This window comes from Vespa mandarinia, chromosome 10 (genome assembly GCF_050613455.1).
Source record: "Vespa mandarinia isolate Hongniang chromosome 10, ASM5061345v1, whole genome shotgun sequence".
NCBI lineage: Eukaryota > Metazoa > Arthropoda > Insecta > Hymenoptera > Vespidae > Vespa > Vespa mandarinia.
In genome coordinates, this window is record NC_140819.1 from 1497127 (window position 1) to 1516437 (window position 19311).

General features: G+C 32.5%; 2 protein-coding genes across 9 annotated transcripts in view; both read left to right on the forward strand.

Moving 5' to 3' along the window:
• wake (ankyrin repeat and fibronectin type III domain containing protein wide awake) overlaps nt 1-5365 on the forward strand; it is a 96615-nt gene extending 91250 nt beyond the window's left edge. For 3 of the 5 annotated variants that reach the window (XM_035873481.2, XM_035873483.2, XM_035873482.2), the window contains one exon: nt 896-5364. In XM_035873481.2, the coding sequence (XP_035729374.2) occupies nt 896-1231 (336 nt within the window). In that variant the 3' untranslated portion in view covers nt 1232-5364. Of the gene's footprint in view, nt 1-182; nt 262-895 lie in introns of all 5 variants that reach the window. The other 2 variants (XR_004839062.2, XM_035873480.2) reach the window with 2 other exon arrangements.
• Nucleotides 5366-9299: 3934 nt separating this feature from the next.
• On the forward strand, nt 9300-19103 carry LOC118444789 (uncharacterized). 4 transcript variants are annotated; one of them, XM_085659917.1, is made up of 13 exons: nt 9300-9352; nt 9565-9853; nt 11637-12055; nt 12156-12282; nt 12367-12552; nt 12633-12811; nt 12897-12982; nt 13062-13281; nt 13362-13664; nt 13740-13922; nt 14004-14054; nt 14157-16815; nt 16881-19103. In XM_085659917.1, the coding sequence occupies exons 1-13, from the start codon at nt 9319-9321 to the stop codon at nt 17017-17019; spliced, it is 4875 nt and encodes a 1624-aa protein (XP_085516043.1). In that variant the 5' UTR covers nt 9300-9318; the 3' UTR covers nt 17020-19103. The 4 variants fall into 4 exon arrangements, with proteins under 4 accessions (XP_085516043.1, XP_085516042.1, XP_085516044.1 ...); XM_085659916.1 differs by having other exon boundaries at nt 14004-16815; XM_085659918.1 differs by lacking the exon at nt 9300-9352 and adding an exon at nt 10890-10990 and having other exon boundaries at nt 9747-9853; nt 14004-16815.
• Nucleotides 19104-19311: the final 208 nt, after the last annotated feature.

The following is a 19311-nucleotide window of genomic DNA, read 5'->3' on the forward strand; positions in this document are numbered from 1 at the left end:
AAGTAATTATCGTTAGTTTACAGTAAAGTAACCATTTTGATGTTGCACAGGAAAAATACAATAGTTATCTAAATTTAGATTTTAAAAGCTTCATATAGGATACTATGCTTAATTGAAACTTCAGTTGAAAGCTTCTCTATTCGATATGCAGCAGTGCATTTAAATATTGTTTTTCCTTATAGGGGACACAAGTTTAACCTGATTATAGTTAAAAACATCTCACTTGGTCTTCTAGTGCAAACCAATTTAGCAGATACATAAGTAAGCCGCTACATCGCTAAATTTAATTACATTGTGCTGTCTTGCTTTTGAAAGATTACTTGATATATTAATACGTATTTAAATACGTATAGCATGAGACATCTACTGTTTGTTGCTTTATCACCTCAAGACAGATGCAGGATTCAGCAGCGTAATATAACTCACATTATATTACAGCTTTCTTTTTTTTTCTGAAAATGTAATTCAGCGCTTATGTAATTGCTTTCTATTCTTTTTTTTTGCAAATATTAATACATTATTATAGCAAAATATAAAATTATAACAAAATTTCTGTTTCGAAATGAATAATCTGGTGCTTTATTTTAATTCTGCAGATACATGTATAAAGGATAAAATCTTTTTTAGGAATTTTTATAATAAAATGAATATTTATTATTATACAATGATAACAAATTGTTGTATATATGAAGATTGTGCCAATACTTTGCATATTGCTTTTATAACAAAATCTATGTTCGATCAATGTAAATAAAGTAAAACATTCAATGACACATATTACAGAATCGTGTATAATATTGAAAATAATGCTGCAAAAAAATGCGTATCTATATAACTTATAACATTATTTTTTACTTAGTTAATTTGAAAAAAAAAAATATTTTCATCATTACAGGTTTATGCGGCCTATGAAACTGGTTTGGCCTCTGGTACCAGTTTAAAATTACATGTAACACCACGAACCACAGCAAGAGAAGTTGTAGATCTTGTTGTCAAGCAATTAAATATGGCTGTAGTCTTAAAGGGTCAAGATGGGCCTATCTACACAGTCGATGAATTACCAAATTTTTGCCTAGTTGCTGTAATTGGTGCGAGGGAACGTTGTTTAAGGGATGATTTTAAACCCCTCCAACTACAAAATCCGTGGAAAAAGGGGCGTTTGTATGTTAGACAAAAACAAGATGTTCTTGCTGCTCTCGAACACAGTAGCAAGCATACAGCCTATTTATAGCAAAAATATGATAAAACATCTTAAAATTATAATTTGTGATCTGTAGTTTTCAAAATATGGCATAGTGATAACTATTAATAAGTTTGAGAATGTAAAATCACATTGGGTATCGAATGAAAATTGTCATACGATAAATCGAAAATTTTATTTTATAGGACTTGATGTTTCTAAAAATTGGTCTTTATATTAAAAATATAATTTATTACACGTATAAAAAAATCGGGAGAAATCGTTTTCCTCATTTCATGTAAAGTCAACTAGCTTTACTTAGATTATAAAGTGATATTTGACGTGAAAAAACGTCGTAGGTCATATTCTATAATCTACATAATATAAAAGGTTTCTCGTCGTAAATAATTGCACTAGATGATCGGTGAACTCGAATAATTTTCTGTATCTAGAACTGTACATTCCAAGTTTTAATGCCGCGATCAAATGCGATCTGTAATATTCCGCGAATATTAATTAGTTTGTAAAAAAAAAAATTAATACACAAGATATATTATACATTATTATTATATTTTAGGTACCGATCTCAATGTTTTGTCCGATATGCGCGTCATTATCAGTGTGTCAAATGTTTCAGAGATGTCGTCGTTCCTGAACTCTTAATGATAACTTTTGTGTCCGTATAAATAAATAATCGTATGTAACTTTGATAAATTTCAACTTAACGTTTGTAAAAATTAATTAAATATAGCATAAAAAAATAGTTACAATGCTTAACTGCATTTTTAATAGCTATTTATTAATCATATATCAAAAATGAAATATAACATATTAAGAGTATTAATTTCTTTTTAATATGCTTTATAATATTTTTTTATTTAAAGGCTTTCAAAATGATAATACAAAAAGTTCCTAAGGTTCCCCAATATTATTGAAAAGAAATTAAATTATTATTGTACTAAATTCGTTGCTAGGAACGATAGAAATATCTCTGCTAAGAAGTAAAATCAACATCGGTGCTCATTTAAAAGATGATTTGATTTTATGAAGGATGACAAAGATTGAATGAAAGTTGTTTGCAATTGATAGTGCGTTTGTGACAAAGAGGCTTATAGACTGTGCTGTAAAATAGAAACAAATATTATTATTTTTATTTCGAATGCTATTACATGGGAAGAGAGTGTGCGTCAGTGAACATAACTATAAAACTTCATTTTTTTTATATTTGAAGTATACTTAATTTTAAACAAATTATATCCAAAGTTCTCACTCTATTGCTGTTAATCATCAGAATTTTTTGATGATATTAAATAAGAAATTCATTCTAATAATAAAATTGAGAAATTCACGATATTGTCAGTGCATTTTTCAATCAATATTTAAAACACGAATATGAAATTTTAATAATTAATAAAAACTTAATATATTGTGTCAACACATTGTATCTATATCAGAGATGAGAATTCTTATGTATCCTAATTATAAGCAGCAACTATTTTAAATTGCATCCCAAGTAAATAGCACAGTACAATTATTTTTCATCGCCTATACCAAAATTTAAATTATACCTTCTTGATTATATTTTCACGTAATAAAATTGATGTATTTTATACTTTTGATGCTGATATAGATTCTCTCACTTCTGATTTATAAACCGTATAAAGTGATACTCTGATAACACAATATGACTGCACAATATTTAAGAAGTTTAAAAAGAATTTTAGGATACCTTCCTACATAAACTAATAATCAAGATTTAATATTTTGTAAACATTATATAATTTTTAATTTCATTTTATGCTATAACGTAACATATTCTTTTAAGATTTTAATCCATATATATATTTCAAAAAGAAATATTAAATATTAAATATTAAATATTAAATATTAAATATTAATAAGATCCGTCCTTCGCTTACTGCACATTATATTTACTTAGAAAGTATCATTCAGAATAAATAAATATTTCATATTTATTGTGCAGTATATATTGTACACAGAGGGGCCACTTACGTTTAACAAAAATCTATGATGCACATATTTTTTTATTGGAAAAATTGACATTCTTACTATATAGCTTAAGAATGCTTTACAAAGATGAAACAGCGAGTAATTGAGACAGGATAATGCAAAATTTTATTAGCTCTGAATGTTTATTGATGTTAAATGTAAAATAAGTATTAATTAGATAGATGTTATTATACAGAAAAGAGAAAAGAGAAAAAGGAAAGATAAAAACAAGTAAGCAACAAAGGAAAGAAAGAGAGGAAAACCAAAAAAATATGTTATGTTCAAATAAGTTATAGAAATAAAGGTTTTCCTTTATTATAAGGAAATAGAATTATAAGGAAATAGAGAAAAAGTAATTCAAGATATTAGAATTTGTAAATACATTAGAGTATAGAAAGACGATGACGATAAGACACGCAAACTAACGAGATTATTTTATCTGAAAGCGTATATTTATCATGATGTATCTATATAATTGCGCCTACTAAAAAAGCGAAGATGAAAGGTACATATAAAATAATAATCGAAAAATACAATGATCGCCGTTTCCTTCGCACCAAGAAAGACGAAAAAAAGAAAAAAGAGAAAAACAGAAAATTATAAGATTAAAGAAAGTTGAAAAAGCGTGTATACAAGTATACAAATAATTGTGGTGAAATATTAAGGAAATAACAAATTTGATGTTTGTATAGGAAAAAAATTTTTCGTTCAGTCGTAACTAAATTTTCCTTTCGCCCCTTCTTTTTTCTTTCTTTTTTCTCATTTCCCTTCATTCAGTCTCGACGGAGTCCTGTATAAGATGAAAAAATGCACGTAAAAAAGAAGAAAAAAAAAAAGAAAAAAAAATGAAAAATAGAATAAAATGTATCATTGTATTTGAGTCATATCGTCTTTCACGCGGTCACGTCGGTACTTTTCTCTTTTATTTTTCATTTATTATAATCTTCTCTCTTTACCCAGTAATTTTCCCCGACACAAGCAGAACCTGCCCGCCCTGTTGGCTAAACGAGAAACGAACCCGGACTTCCCACGACCGAGAGTCCTGCTGACCCACTTCAAACCTTGTTTCTCGTCTCATCTCGTCTCTCGTACCACCTACTCCTTATTTATTCCCGACTCAGAGCGTAATTATGCGCTCTTTTTCTTATCTTGGATTTGCCGAGAAAAGGGGCAATCGTCTCGAATTTAACGGTAAAGAATTTCTTCGAATTCTTTTCTTCTTCTTCTTCTTTCTAATCAAAAAAAAAAAAAAAAAAAAAAAAAGGGAAAAAAAAAAGAAAGAAAAACATATGAGCTCCATTCGTAGAATCGTCGTATACAAGAAATTATTTTTAATTCGTATTATTAACTTTTCAAAGAACTATCGCGACGGCATTTCGCTGGAGAACGTGATGCAGTTACAAAAAGAAATATTATAAAAGATTAGATATAGACGCATAAAAACATGGTATTATCGTGATTGTTAAAATAAAAAAAAAAAATCAAGAACTTTTTAAAAACAAACATTTGAAATAATCTTCATGAAAATGAATTGCTCGAAGCACGAGTTACGAAATAGTTGGTTGTTCTTGTTTTCTCGTGTCATTGATACATCTCGTATTTAAAAAGGAAAATAAAAAGAAAAGAAAAAACAGAAGTAAAAGGCGATCGTTTAAAACCGATCGTTGATCATCGTCATGATCGCTTTATGCGTAAGTCTGCTGACCGCTACGCGCCTTAGGTTAAAAATGCAAGGGCGTAGAAACGTATAATCATAAAAATAAATTCCTTTTCATAATTCCTTATTCTCTTTTTATGATTTTTCTAAAACATCAATTGTCGATCATTTCTTTTCATCTTATATTGTCTGTAACATCAAAGGTATTTAATATCCTTCATTTTAAATAAACAAATGAATTAATAAAAAAAGATCGTTTAAGTAGTTCATAATTTGTCTTTAGAATAATTATTGAATTCTATTGTTTTTCTTTGATACATTCTCACATTTTTTTGCCATATATTAAGTCACGATATTACGCCATTGCGGAAGAACAACATCAATTCGGTTTTTGCACGTGCATATACAGTTAATACTCATTGTCACGACGGCTCGATCGTTGGAGCGAACGCGATTGGTCGACCGCACGCCGGATTCGCCCTCGGCTGACCCCGTTGTTGACTGACCCACTGTCGATACTGATAGCGCAACACTATGCGGTCAGCATGAAGTCAGTCCACTTTGGCATTTAATTGGATACGTCGAGAGAAGTGGGTCCTTTTATATATATACGTATATATACGCCTATATGAACATACATGCGTATGTATGTACGTACATATATATATACATTTTTTTTTTGAGCACGACAAATCTGTCCTTTGTGTTTTATCACGTAAGATAATTTCTTACGAACCCTTCACATGAGAACAATGGCGCGCATATACGACTCATAGATTCTATTGTTTGGTCTCGACCAAATAAATACCAAATTAGAAACACACGTTGAACTCATCCGTCTAATATTTTTCAAGTATCAAAAGAAATATAATTTTATCCACGTAAACGAAAATCTATACGTGAATTTAAATTATAAAATCTTATCCTTTCTTAACAGTCGACAATGACTTAGACTTTAATATATGAACGCCCGTCGTAATATGGATTACATGACGCGTGTTACAATATATCGACATCGTCATTCGAGTCATTTATCTAGACCTCAACATGAATCTAAAGCCACGATTGCCGATATTTTCTAACTTAATGGCTCGTAAAATATCGGAAGGAACATGTACACGAATATTCATTAAACGTTATGTTTCAGAAGAAAGAAATTTATTAGATCATCGCGTCATGATTCAAAGAGAAATTTTAAAAGAACTATTTATCAATTTATCAACGTTATATGTAATAAATTCTTTTTAATAATTATCAAAACTTCTATTATGGTATTAAATTCATCGAAAAAGGTAATACATAATAATTAATGATTTCGATCAATACTGATCTAAATTATAGATATACACTTTACATATAATAAACTTACATTGAAAAATTAACCGTTATTCATTTTATTAATTGTGGAAATAAATCTTTGAACGATTACATATACTATATATAACAATATATTTTTTTTTGTTAACAATCAATTTGTAAAAAATATTTATCCGTAATCAATATAAGTACTTATTCGATTATCATTTACATATCGAAGAAAGCTCGTTTAATATTCCAGTTATAAATGATCATCGCCCGCTTCGCGAAACTCATTCGATTCGGACAATTTGATGCGAATTAATAGCCTCGGGAAATATACCAGAAGTCGAGCGAATAGAGCATTGAAGGAAGAAGAGGATTCAGGTCGAGTCGTGTCGCTTACGCGCGACGGAGAAGAAAAGCGTACATACTACCATACATACGAGTTCGCGATCGCCCGTAACCGTCACTAGTAGGCTCCATTTTACACGGATCTCCTTCCCCTCTTTTTCTCATTCTCTATCTCTCTTTCTTGTTCGCGCAGGCGCATTGAGAAAGAATTATGCAGGGCGCAAGGTCCGGCCACTCGCCGGTCGAATTTTTACCGATCGAAGGTTAGCTTTCGCAGTTCCCTCTCTTTCTCTTTCTCTCTCTCTCTCTCTTTTTCTTCTCTCTCCCTCTCTCTCTCTCTCTCTCTCTCTCTCTCTCTCATTTTTTTTCCTTTTCTCTTTCTGTCACCGTCCACAGATGATAGATTCAAACGGATTCGTGAGTCAGAGTCGTAAAACAGATTCCTCATCTTCTATTATTTTCCTGATATCATTACTTGGCAATAAGAGTTTATAATTTGCAAAAATATATTAGACATTGAGTATAAATATATGTATACGAACTTTTTAATTTTATTATATAATTGTTTTTCCGTATCTATCTTTTATTATTAATTTTTCTTCGTCGAATGATAACTTTGAAATTAAATTTTATTTAGTCGTTTTCTAAAACCATTTGTAACAATTATTTACATTTTGATTTGAATAATTTTAAATCAGATATTGCAAATAAATTAATTGAATAAATAAATAAATCAATTAATTGTGAATAAACAAAGATTTAAACGAAAAAATATGGATTGAAAAGTATCCATTAAGTACGATTACATTAGATTATTCGTACATTGTAAATTTCTTCGCTATACAATTGGAATAATACTGCCTCCCCTCTTGTCGCAAAGTCGATGCCGTTGACGACGACGAGGACGAGGACGATGACGATGAAGGAAGGAAAAAGAGGAAGAAAAGAGAAACGAGCCAGCTCGGTGAAGCCTTACCAAGCGAGTATTTGGAAGGCCGAGGATCAGTTCGTTCGGCGCACACCGCGGACGCGGATCACGTTGCGTTGTCGCCATTTGTAAACTCCCGCCGTTTCTTCGCACTTATGCTTTGATCGCCATAGAATACGCGAATACTCGAAAGAAGGTAATACTACGTTAGAAAACGAAATCACTCATTTTCGCAAAGCGCTTGATTACGAATCGTATTTCAAGTGAAGTTGACGAGGGAAGTTCGAATTTCATATTAAAAATATTACGAAGTACGATATTAATACGAATTATTCGAATATAGGAAGAATCCAACGAATAAAACGAAACAACGGTAAGGAAGTGCCTCGATTATTCCGTTCTATTTTATTCTTTGGATACTTTATTAGTTCATAATTAATTTATTCATTCTTATTCTTGAGCGAACAATTTTAAAACATATTTGATATAAATCGTCGTTTTGTAGTGTGCATAAAAGAAAAAAAAAGGATGAGAAATCATTTAATCGACTTTACGAACCGTACGAAGTTAAAATTATATTTTCGATTAAATTTGTTTAATCTTATTTAACGAATTCGTGATTAGACATACCATCCATCGCGTGGCTTTGTGAAATACGATATTAGCTAATTTCTATGTTCTATATATATTCTTTATGAAGATTCCTTTACGAGATACATACATTTATGGATAAGGAATCGATAAAGCTTGTACGACCTGGTTCAATGTATCTGGATTTAATAGTTCATTATTACTACCGTCAAATTACGCTGTTCCGACCGTATTACCATTAGCATAGCTCTTTAATAACAGTTTCGAACTATGCGAAATGTAATTTGTATGTTTTATCGTCGAAAGGAGGAAAAAGCCAAAATAGTGGCGAATGAAAATTATGTTTGTAACTCTATAATTTGACTTATTATAACGCATAATAATTAGAAACAATTAGTGGTATGAGAAACTCAGAGAATAATATACTAGGAGATCTTCATCTACCTTTCTATTGTGTCAGCATAAACGTCGAATGCGCCTTTCACGACACAATGAAATAAGAAAGAAAATTTGTCATTAAAAGGAAAAGAAGAAGAAAATAATGAAACGAAAGCTTCTTAACCGGCGTTCCTCTTTCCTAACAAACGATTTTCTTCTTTCTTATAGATAAATACTTGTGAAATTTATAGTCGTTATTCGACCTAAAGAAATATCTAGAAGACTCCATCATTTTTGTTTTTTTCTTTTTCTTTTTCTTTTTCCGGTAGAATCGTTGCTAGGAAAGCTTGCCTTATGCCGTCATTACGATAATTAACCTAAATTTTCCCGGATTTATGGTGAACGGCGTACATGTCAGAACTATGTTTCATAGTCATAACTAAAGGCTAACGTTCCGTCAACCGTGAAGAAATAACAAAAGGCAAGGAAATTAGTTAAATTCAATGAAATAAAACTGGGGTATTGATATTTCCTTTTCTATTTAAAATCAAATAACAAAATCGTTGGATTGAATTCGAGAAGAAAAAATCGTCTCGATAATCTCGAAATATATAGTATAAGTAGATTCGAAATGAATGTCAGAATTCGTTAGATCAAATGGAAAAGCAATTAGTGTATTCTGCTTGTAGGAGATAGAGAAAGCAATAGAAAGACAAAGAAAAATAGATAGATAGATAGTTAGATGATAGATGGATAGATAGATAGATAGAGAGAAAGAGAGAGAGAGGGAGAGAAAGATCATATTCTGCGATCGACAGTAATTACTCTTAATTAATTACGCCAGTAGTGCGATAATATCGATCGATTAACTCATCAAGCTTTATTAGACGTCGGTGAAACGACGATAAGTTAAGATCGTTTAAAATGTTCTGCCTCTTGCATTATCCACGTTCATCATGTAAGCTATCACGTAGAACGGGTTGCAGCATTTCAGACGCAGACATTTCTATAATAACTACAATAATATCAATTTATTTTATAGCTAAATATAAACGTGTTTAAGTATTGCAAATATTACAAAGTTTTAAATGACAAAATATCATAATATTTCAAATGATTTCATATTTCAACAACTTTATTACATAATTTATAAAATTTCATAATTCACAGGCGTGATTCAGGGGAAAATAAAGGGAAGAATAATTTTGGAACGTGACAGGAGAGAGAGTAACTATGTCGGAAGGTTGCACGAGCTGCAGAGGAGCGAATTATGGCGGTGGTACTTTGCAGTTAGGTGCCACTTCCGGTGGTACAAGCGGAAGTCCGCCATCGACGACGTCTGCTTCAAATTACGCGGCAACAAGAAGGGTTCAAGTACGTGCAAAGGTCCTTTACGGTTCGGGAAAGGCAATCGCGAGCTTGCAAGCTCGAGAAAAAGCAGCCAGACATTGACATTGAGGTTGGTATATTAAATCTTTTTGTTCCTACTTCTTCGGCTCCCGATGTTCTTTCTACATATAACAAGATAGTCATTTTCTTCATCATCCGTCCGTAAAAAGAAGTTAAATATTTAGGTCAATGTATCGAAGTTGTCGAGAGAAACTCGTCATCGTAAAAGTGTCTTTCCGTTAATCACAATCATTTGTATATCCACAGAACCTCCTTCTTCTCTTTCACCTGTTGTCACTCGTAATAGCTTATTCGAAAAATTGGCCAATAAAAAAGCATTAAGTTCGATAGGAAATCTGTCATTTAATATTTATCTCCACCTCATTTCATCTTGCTTGTTTACTCTTTCTCTCTCTCTCTCTCTTTCTCTCTCTCTCTCTGTCTCTCTGTCTCTCTCTCTCTCTTTCTCTCTCTCTCTCTCTCTCTCTCTCTCTGTCTCTCTCTCTCTCTCTATCTCTGTCTCTGTCTCTGTTTCTCTCTCTCTTTCTCCCATGTGTTATCATAAAAGACTTAAAAGGAGAGGCCATGCGAACGGAAACATATAAAATATTGCCTTGTTCTCTTCGTCCGGATGAACGAAAAGATGGATCGACATCGATCGATGGGATTGCGTGTTGCCTTATTGACTAACAGTAAAAATCTTTGAGGAGAAGAAAAAAATAAGAGGAGAAAAAAAGAGATATGAGAGTGTGAGAAAGAAAAAAAGATAAATAATAAAAAAAAAAAGAAGAAAAAGATAAAACGGACGGGGCGTAACAAAAAGCGCAAAAGTTTGCCGGAGGCGTAGGACACTTCGGACTTCTTCGAGAATAAGACCGGTCGACCAGCTTCGACGGCAGTTAGTATATGTTCAAACCGTCCTCGTGAAGGTCGACATCGACGGCGGACAATAACGACAAATCCTTTCGCGTGGATTTTCTTTTTCCTTTTTTCTTCTTATTACTCCGCTTCTTCTTCTTCTTCTTCCTCTTCCTACTTTTACTTCCTTCCCTTTCTACTCGAAAAAATCTTCTCATCAAGCTTGAGAATCTATTTTCCTTACGAAGAGAAAATCGCTGTCGTCTCGGGGGAGGATGCACCAACGGAATTGAATTTGCAACCGAGACTTTCCTTGACATTGCATCTCGACGATGCATCTCAGAATTGTGTGAGTTTACTCGACGGCATATATACTATTCCTTCTTTTTTTCATCGTATGATTTGTTTTTTGATTCCAATAAATTATTATTATTGTTATTATTACTATTATTATTATTATTATTATTATTATTACTACTATTACTATTACTATTATTATTAATATTATTATTATTATTATTATTATTATTATTATTATTATTATTATTATTATTACTATTATTATTATTATTATTATTATTATTATTATTAGTTGTTGTTAACAATTTCATAAATGTGAGTAAACAAACAAAACGAGTGTTATTAACATATATTTGTTAATATATATTTTCGTTTCTTTAATCTGATATTTTTGAATTAAGTGTCAGCACAAATAGTTCCTTCTTATTTTCCATTATCGATAGTTGTATCGAATCGAGGTTTCTCTCGATTCGATACAAAAGCCAATATACATTAATATCTTTTTTCGATATCGCCTGTGGCGTTTTCTATAATTATCGATCCCGTTACGTTTCTCATTCCTAACAAATGATCATTTCACCAAACTCGTAACATCGTTTCATTACTATTCACTTAAAAATGTACTTTTTCTCATTTCCTTTTTCTTAATTAAAATTAAAATAACTCTCTTATTTCTTCTTCTACTATATTTTCAGCTTTGTTTTCGTTACTTTCTTCTGGTCTGTTCGATCTCAACTGGAAGAAAACTTTCCTATTATTTACTCTACAATAAACGAAACAAAGAAAATATCGAGAAATGTAGAATCAAACTATTCTACTAGTATAATAGACCGAAGCAATGTTACAGAAAATCAAACCGATTTCAAAGTAAACGTTAGTAACAACGAAGAAACAAGTAAATACAAAACGAAAGATTTCGAAATCATTGGAAAATATGTTTCGAAGAACGATAGTGATCATTCAACGAATAACACCAAGACTTTCGTACTTGAGAGTCGTGATAATCAAAGAAACTGGGGACCTCATGAAGAGGATATTCTCGAAGCTGTTGATTTTGGATTACAAGCGATGCATGATCTTTACAACGTTAAAGAACCAAAATTATATTCAATGGGTAAATAATTAACTATTAATTTTGTATGAATGAAAAATATGATGAATAATAGAAAATGAAACGTGAAAAACGTGATAAAAGTTTTTTTTTTAAATCGCAGGACTCTATCTTGGAGCTGACAATCCAGCGAAATACGTGGCAGCTTTCAATGACCAAACCGAAGAAGCTAGGATGCTCGCTAAATTCGGTTATGCGGTCCTCGAAGGCGCAACTATGTTTGTCAAAAAGTACCTAGTCCAAAAAGTTCTCCTTCGTCTCGGTTTCTTTATAATTCTGTAAATATTTTTTTTTATTTGTTTTGTTTATTTTAGATTTCCCGATATGTCGAGAGAATTTCCTCTTTCTCGCAACGGACCAACAACGAGATTGCAACGACAATGTCCAAGAAGAGGAACTCCTCGATGTCCACCAGCTAGTTTAAGATATAGAACTTCGGATGGAAGTTGTAATAATCTTAAGAATCTTTGGTGGGGATCAGCAATGTCAACTATGCAAAGGTTTTAAACATTGTCTTCTCTGTCACGAATATTCACATTCTTGAAATTTTTAAATATATTTAAATATTCTTGCCGGTCAGGTTCTTACCACCGAATTATGATGACGGTATACAAACCATCAGAAGATCAAAAGACGGTAATCCATTACCAAGTCCACGTGTAATTTCCGACGTGTTACACGAGGATAGGGATATACAATTGGCATCTATTACACACATGTTGATGCAATGGGGTCAATTCGTGGATCACGACTTAACAGGTATGTATATGATTCATCGAACAGAATTATCATTCCTTTAATATTTTTTATATTTATATCGGTGCTATTAATTGTATCTTCGAAGCAACTGGACAAAGCAGAGGTTTTAATGGATCAGTTCCTCAGTGCTGTTTAAATTCGGGTCTTGGGTTTCAACCCTTCGAATTTATGGCAAGTTTAAAATATTTATGAAATAGATTATTTCATTCGAAAAATAAGATATAATTCGTTCTTTGCCTAACTATTTTAGCATCCGGAATGTTTGCCAATAACGGTAGATCCTCAGGATAGTTTCTTTGCTCGTTTTGGTGTGAAGTGTCTCGAGTTTCTTAGAAGTGGATCAGCACCCAGAGAAGACTGCCGATTTGGCGCTCGTGAACAATTATCTCAAGTTACAAGCTATTTAGATGCATCCACGGTATACAGTAGCAATGCTTTTCAAAGTGACAATCTCAGACTCTTTAGAAACGGTACAGTGAAATTTTCAATTAGGCGCAAAACTCTGATATTCTCAACATTCAACGATTATAATCACCTAAACAATTTTCAGGTTTATTGCAATACGGTAAAATACAATCCCTAAGACCTCTGCTACCTAGACAAGATTCGGATCTTTGCAAACGAGGTTCCTTATCAACGAATTGCTTCAGAGCAGGCGATGGTCGTTTGAGCGAACAACCAGCTCTGACGTCCATCCATGTTGTATTCTTAAGACTGCACAATAGATTAGCGACGAAACTCGTCGCACTAAATTCTCATTGGAGCGACGAAAGGACATTCCAAGAAACTCGTAAGATTATAGGCGCGATTGTGCAACATATTACTTATCGCGAATTCTTACCGATAATACTAGGTAAATATCAAATATAACGCAGTTAATTTTTTATATATAGAGATATTTCTCTTGATATTTTATTGGATTCTCCAGGGAACGAGGTAATGAAGGTATTTGATCTCGAAGTATTAACAAAGGGATACTACCACGGTTACGATCCTTCTGTTAATCCTACTATAGCAAACTCGTTCTCAGCTGCCGCTTATCGTTTCGGACATTCACTGGTTCAGCATAGTTTCGTACGATTCGACGGAAATCATCGACCTTTTTTTAATAGTAATACTACGATTTAATTTATTATCCATTATTAGGATCTTCCCTGATTGATTTATTTCATTATATTTTTTTTTTCATTAGATGTCTCAATTCACGACGAATTCAGAAACTCAGAAAATTTGGAGACAGCAGGTTCGGTAGACCGTCTTCTTTTAGGATTAGTGAATCAACCGTCACAGAAAAGGGATGAATTTATAACGGGAGAATTAACACGTCATTTATTTCAAACGCCAGGTTTTCCTTTCGGGATGGATCTGGCATCTCTTAATATCCAAAGAGGACGAGATCACGGTATACCACCATACGTTGATTGGCGAGGACCATGCGATTTGTCTCCCGTCAAAAGTTTTGCCGATCTTGAGAAAATTATGCCATCTAAATCTGTGATAAAATTTCGAACTTTATACCCTTACGTAGAAGATATTGATTTATATTCTGCTGGACTCGCAGAAAATTCGATTCGAGGTGGTTTAGTGGGACCAACATTTGCTTGCATAATCGCGCAGCAATTTAGTAACCTTAGACGTGGCGATCGATTTTGGTACGAAAATGAAAAAGAGGAAAGTGGCTTTACTTCTAGACAACTTCAACAAATTAGACGTATCACATTCTCACAAGTTCTTTGCCGTACGATTGATAACATCAAAACCATTCAACCGTTCGTCTTTTTAGTGGCTGATACATTCAGAAATCAACGTGTAGATTGCGATGATGAACTAATGACACAATTTAGCCTTGAACCTTGGATCGAACGACCGCCAGAACAAAGAAGTGGATCAGGTAATATAAAATTATCAGATCGAAAGGGAACTGATCAAATTCGTAGTACAACGAGCAAATCTTTTACGAGTCTGAAACAAGAAGCGACCAAAGAAAATGTTAAAATTAACATGAGAGAACAAACGAAGACTTTACCTCAAGGAACAAAGCCTTTTAAGGCTAATATCAATCAGCATAATAGAATCGTTGTAAAAAAACCTTTTGGTCCACCCGACAACGTTACCATAGTCGTCCAAAATAATGCAGTAAATTCACCCGTCTTCGTTAATGATGCCATTTATGGTTCATACATTCAAATACAAACGACCACTCAAAGTCACAAGGATATTCCGAGACCAGAATATTTCAATTATCAAACTAATGGACAATATAATCCATTATTATATGATCAAGGATCATTTAATATTCCTATTCATAAACCTCCTTCAAAACCAATACCAACTGTAATTCCTGATAGATCTGGAAGTTTACAAAACATAAGACCATACATACCATATTCTTATGACGATCCTAACAACCCAAATCCTCTGAATTACGGTTATAGACCAAATTATACACCCGAAGACATTGTTTATGACGACTTTTCTCCTACTAGTCCAAGACCAACTTTATACACGTACTACATGCACGCCCAACAATTCAAAACTACGCAAAGACCCATCCATCAGAACGAAGGCCAGTCGAATTATTACAATCCTTCTTACAATAAACTATCTACGGTGCAACATTATCAAGAAGTAAGTCCATCGCCCTGGATAAAAACTAAACCACAGTTCGAGTCGAACTCACAGTCTTACGCACAGAGACTAAGTTCAGATGGTATTACAAATCCTCATCCACAATATAATAGCAATATGAACAACAGACCAGAGTACTGGCCTCATCAAACATCAAGTGCCATAAAAGATGAGAATATACATTCTGGACAGGTCTATTACAACTACAATCAAGATAAATCTACTGACAAACCTTCTAACAAAGACGAATCATCAACTTGGAAATATTCGACTAATGTTCAGAAAGATAATGGATTTGCTATTTCTTCGAACAAACCTTACAACGAGCCATCTGTTCCACAAAAAACAGATATTCATATGAATATACCAATAAATAGACCGTATAACGAAGATAATCCTGATATTTATAATAAGAAACCATTCGATACATCCTACCTTACTGTGCTGAACAAATCAAATGATCGAAATGGATTAGGAAATCTACCGAATGTGCAGGTTTATCAAGAAGAAGCCATAAAAAATCCAATCTTAAATAATCCAAGCGAATGGACCAATATTCCATCTTATCAGCAAGGTCCGACCAAAAGACCCGATTCTATCATACTGCATGAAGAACCTTCGTATCAGAAAAGTCCAATTAAAACGCCTACGATCGTTCAAAGCGATCTTAGCTGGACGAAAGTTCTATCGTACCAAGCGGATTTATCGAAAGAGACTAGCTATCAACAAAGATTAACCATAAAACCAGATAGATCAACTAGCAATTCATTTTATCAAACAAATCCGTTGAAGGATTCAACGAACAAATCTATCGAAAAAACCGAAGATATCTCTTACCAAAGAAAACCAATTCCACTTGTTCCTATACAAGAGTTGGCAAAAGTTTCGGCAAATAATAAAAGTTCACGGCCGACAAAAATACAAAGTGTTACCATTGTCACGGAAAGTACCGAAACAGTTCAACATTCTGGGTCTACTGGTTATAGACCAGAAAATAAAATCAATAAAGAAATTCCAAGACCATTGGAACTTCGACAAAACGATGGAAAACCTGGCCAGTACTATTACGATAAAAACGTTTTGCATCGTTACCCCGAAAAAATAGAAGATGATATCTCTAAAGATGATCATCGTCTTGTGAAGGATGACGTTATTTACAATGGGACGAAAGAAATTCTGGCAGAAAACAAAACTATTGTCGAATTGAATTACACCGATGTATTTACGAAAGCTCACGTGATTCAAAATGACAACGATAAATTTATAACAACTCCTACGATCGTGATCAATGATTCTGAGAGTTATATTGACGACGATCTCGACGGAGCTTTTTCCGAAAACATCGAAAGTGTCACAACTTTGAACGATTTACAGAGGTACTTATATTTCTTATAGTCTTAATTGAACGATTTATATAGCTGATCCAATGGTCCTTTTGCAGAACAAATTATTGGTTAAATTCCGAAGAAAATCCAAGATTGTCGTCCATTTTGGAAATGCCTAGCGTTACATCTGACGAAAGCATCAGCGTTAAGGAATTGCCTAAGCCTTTAATTAAAACTAGTAAATCCGCCTCTTAATTTACATTTCTTGATAGTTTAGAAAGCTATTATTTTGTTTTTTCTTTTTTTCTATTTTATTATTATCGTTAACCGTCGTACCTTCTCACGCTATTTATTATCAAGTTCATTCTTTATTTTCATTAGATTCGTATTTATTTTCATAGACGAACATAGTTTCATAGAGATAATAATAGCGTTTATTTACTTTTTATTAAAAGAATTTCATTTTCTTGATTAATCGTATTAAATTTAAAATGTTGACGAGGCTTACGATGTATATCATTAAGAGAATCATAGGAAAATAAAATAATTACGTTAAGTAACAACGACTATACGAATGACACATGGTATGCTAACACGCATTTCGACAGTAACACGGAATGTAGCCTAGTTTTATCCCGCTTTTAAACTCTGCCGTCTATGTCTGGAGCGTCTCTCGACTATTTTCAGATGCAGTTTCCAACTCGCTGCATTTCGTCTGTTTTCTCGAATTCTACTAAAAATTCATCGTTCAAATCCCACGCACATAAGTACTTACATTTGATGTCCTAATTTTTAATTCCCTCTTTCCACCTTCCTTTTTTCTTTGTTCGTTCCCCGATATTCGACTTTTGTCTTTTGTTTATAAATTTCGTACGTTTATTTAAATTTCGATAAATGTTTCATGATCGATGAACTATCGACGTTTCAAAATAATAAGCGAACAAAAATGTTTTCCATATCATTGCCAAGGCTTTTATAATATTTTTAGACAAAGATATTTTTTCTGATGTTATTCTTTTAAACATTTAATTAGATTGTTCTTTGCTACGAATATTTAAAAAGAGTGATCAACCCAAAAGACGAAATTAACTAGACGAAGAAATAGCATAAATAGAAAAAATTAACTGATATTTGAGTGAGCCAGGTGGATTATAATCATTGGGTTGGAAAGAGAAAAGATTGTGGTAATCTCTTGTGGATGAGAATCGAGTTCGTCACTCGAACGGTTTACTTCTGACGAAGGCGAAAGAAAAAAGAGACAATGGCATACAAAGAATTGAAATGTACTTTCGGATATCGCGACCCGGATTCAGAGTTCCCAATGTGTCACGCATCGACTGAATTCGGAAATTGTGGAGAACGTGTCCTGAAAGTTATGTGAGCTTAGCGAAATTTTGGCATTTATCATTTTCTCTACATTCAAAATGATTCTTTGTTTTAGAGAAAAAAATTGAGAAAAAGACAGAAAAAAGAAACGTTCGTTTTGTATTACGTATAAATACATATTTTTATAAACAATTATTTGGGTCTCGAAGTCATATCAATTTTGATAGATTTTATTAAAAAGAGAAGCTTATTAAGCTTAGAAGCTTATCGAAATTTTATTAATAAATTTATCTCGGAAATCGCAAAACAGCTTGTCTCTCTTAATTATGCAGTATTATTTTTAATGAAAAAAGATCTCTTCTCCACGCTCGATTTAATGAGTTTAACGAGGCTCCTTTATGAAAGATTATACATTCGAGCGTAAAGAAACATATATAAAAGAAACACTCGAGTTGATATCTATAAATCGGAAATTAATTAGTTTTAATATTTCGTTAAAAATGGGTTATAATCCAATCGCGATGGTGTTAATTCAAGCAAAAATGATTAACACGTATTTCCGTTTCGTTTCTTTTCGTTTCATTTCTTTGATTCAAGATATTCCTTTATATAATATTCAAGCATTCGTTCGTTAGAGAACGAGGTACAGATGAATTCTTCAAACAATAAAGAAATTGAGTGACGTATTCATTTTAAAACGGCAACTGAGTTTACAGTCTTCTCTTTCTTCGTTCTCACACTAATTTACGTGGGACTAGGATGACGGTATGCTCAACAGACATGCTTTCCCTTTCCATGGTGTGTTGCGTCTTTATTATGTGAGAAATACGTAATGCAGCATCACGATGGTCTATCATCGAGATAATTGTAGTATAATAGCAACTAACGCCAAGTATATATAAAGAAAAGAACGTAATATCTTTCCGTAAGATACGAAATACATTAATTATTTCGAATTTTTTTGATACGACTAGAATCCAATGAAAAATAAAACAAAAAATATTTAACAAAAATGTCGGATTATAAGATATATGTTTATACATGCAATATGACAATATGTATTATGACACTATCGAATTATTTAAAATTATTTTTTTTTTCCTAGTTTCTAATAAAGTTAATCATATAACACTAATAAGATTATCAAATTCGATGTTTTATTAATCATTTCGTGAATTCTATAAATATGATAACTACTGCGTGCACGTCTCGACCAGTTAG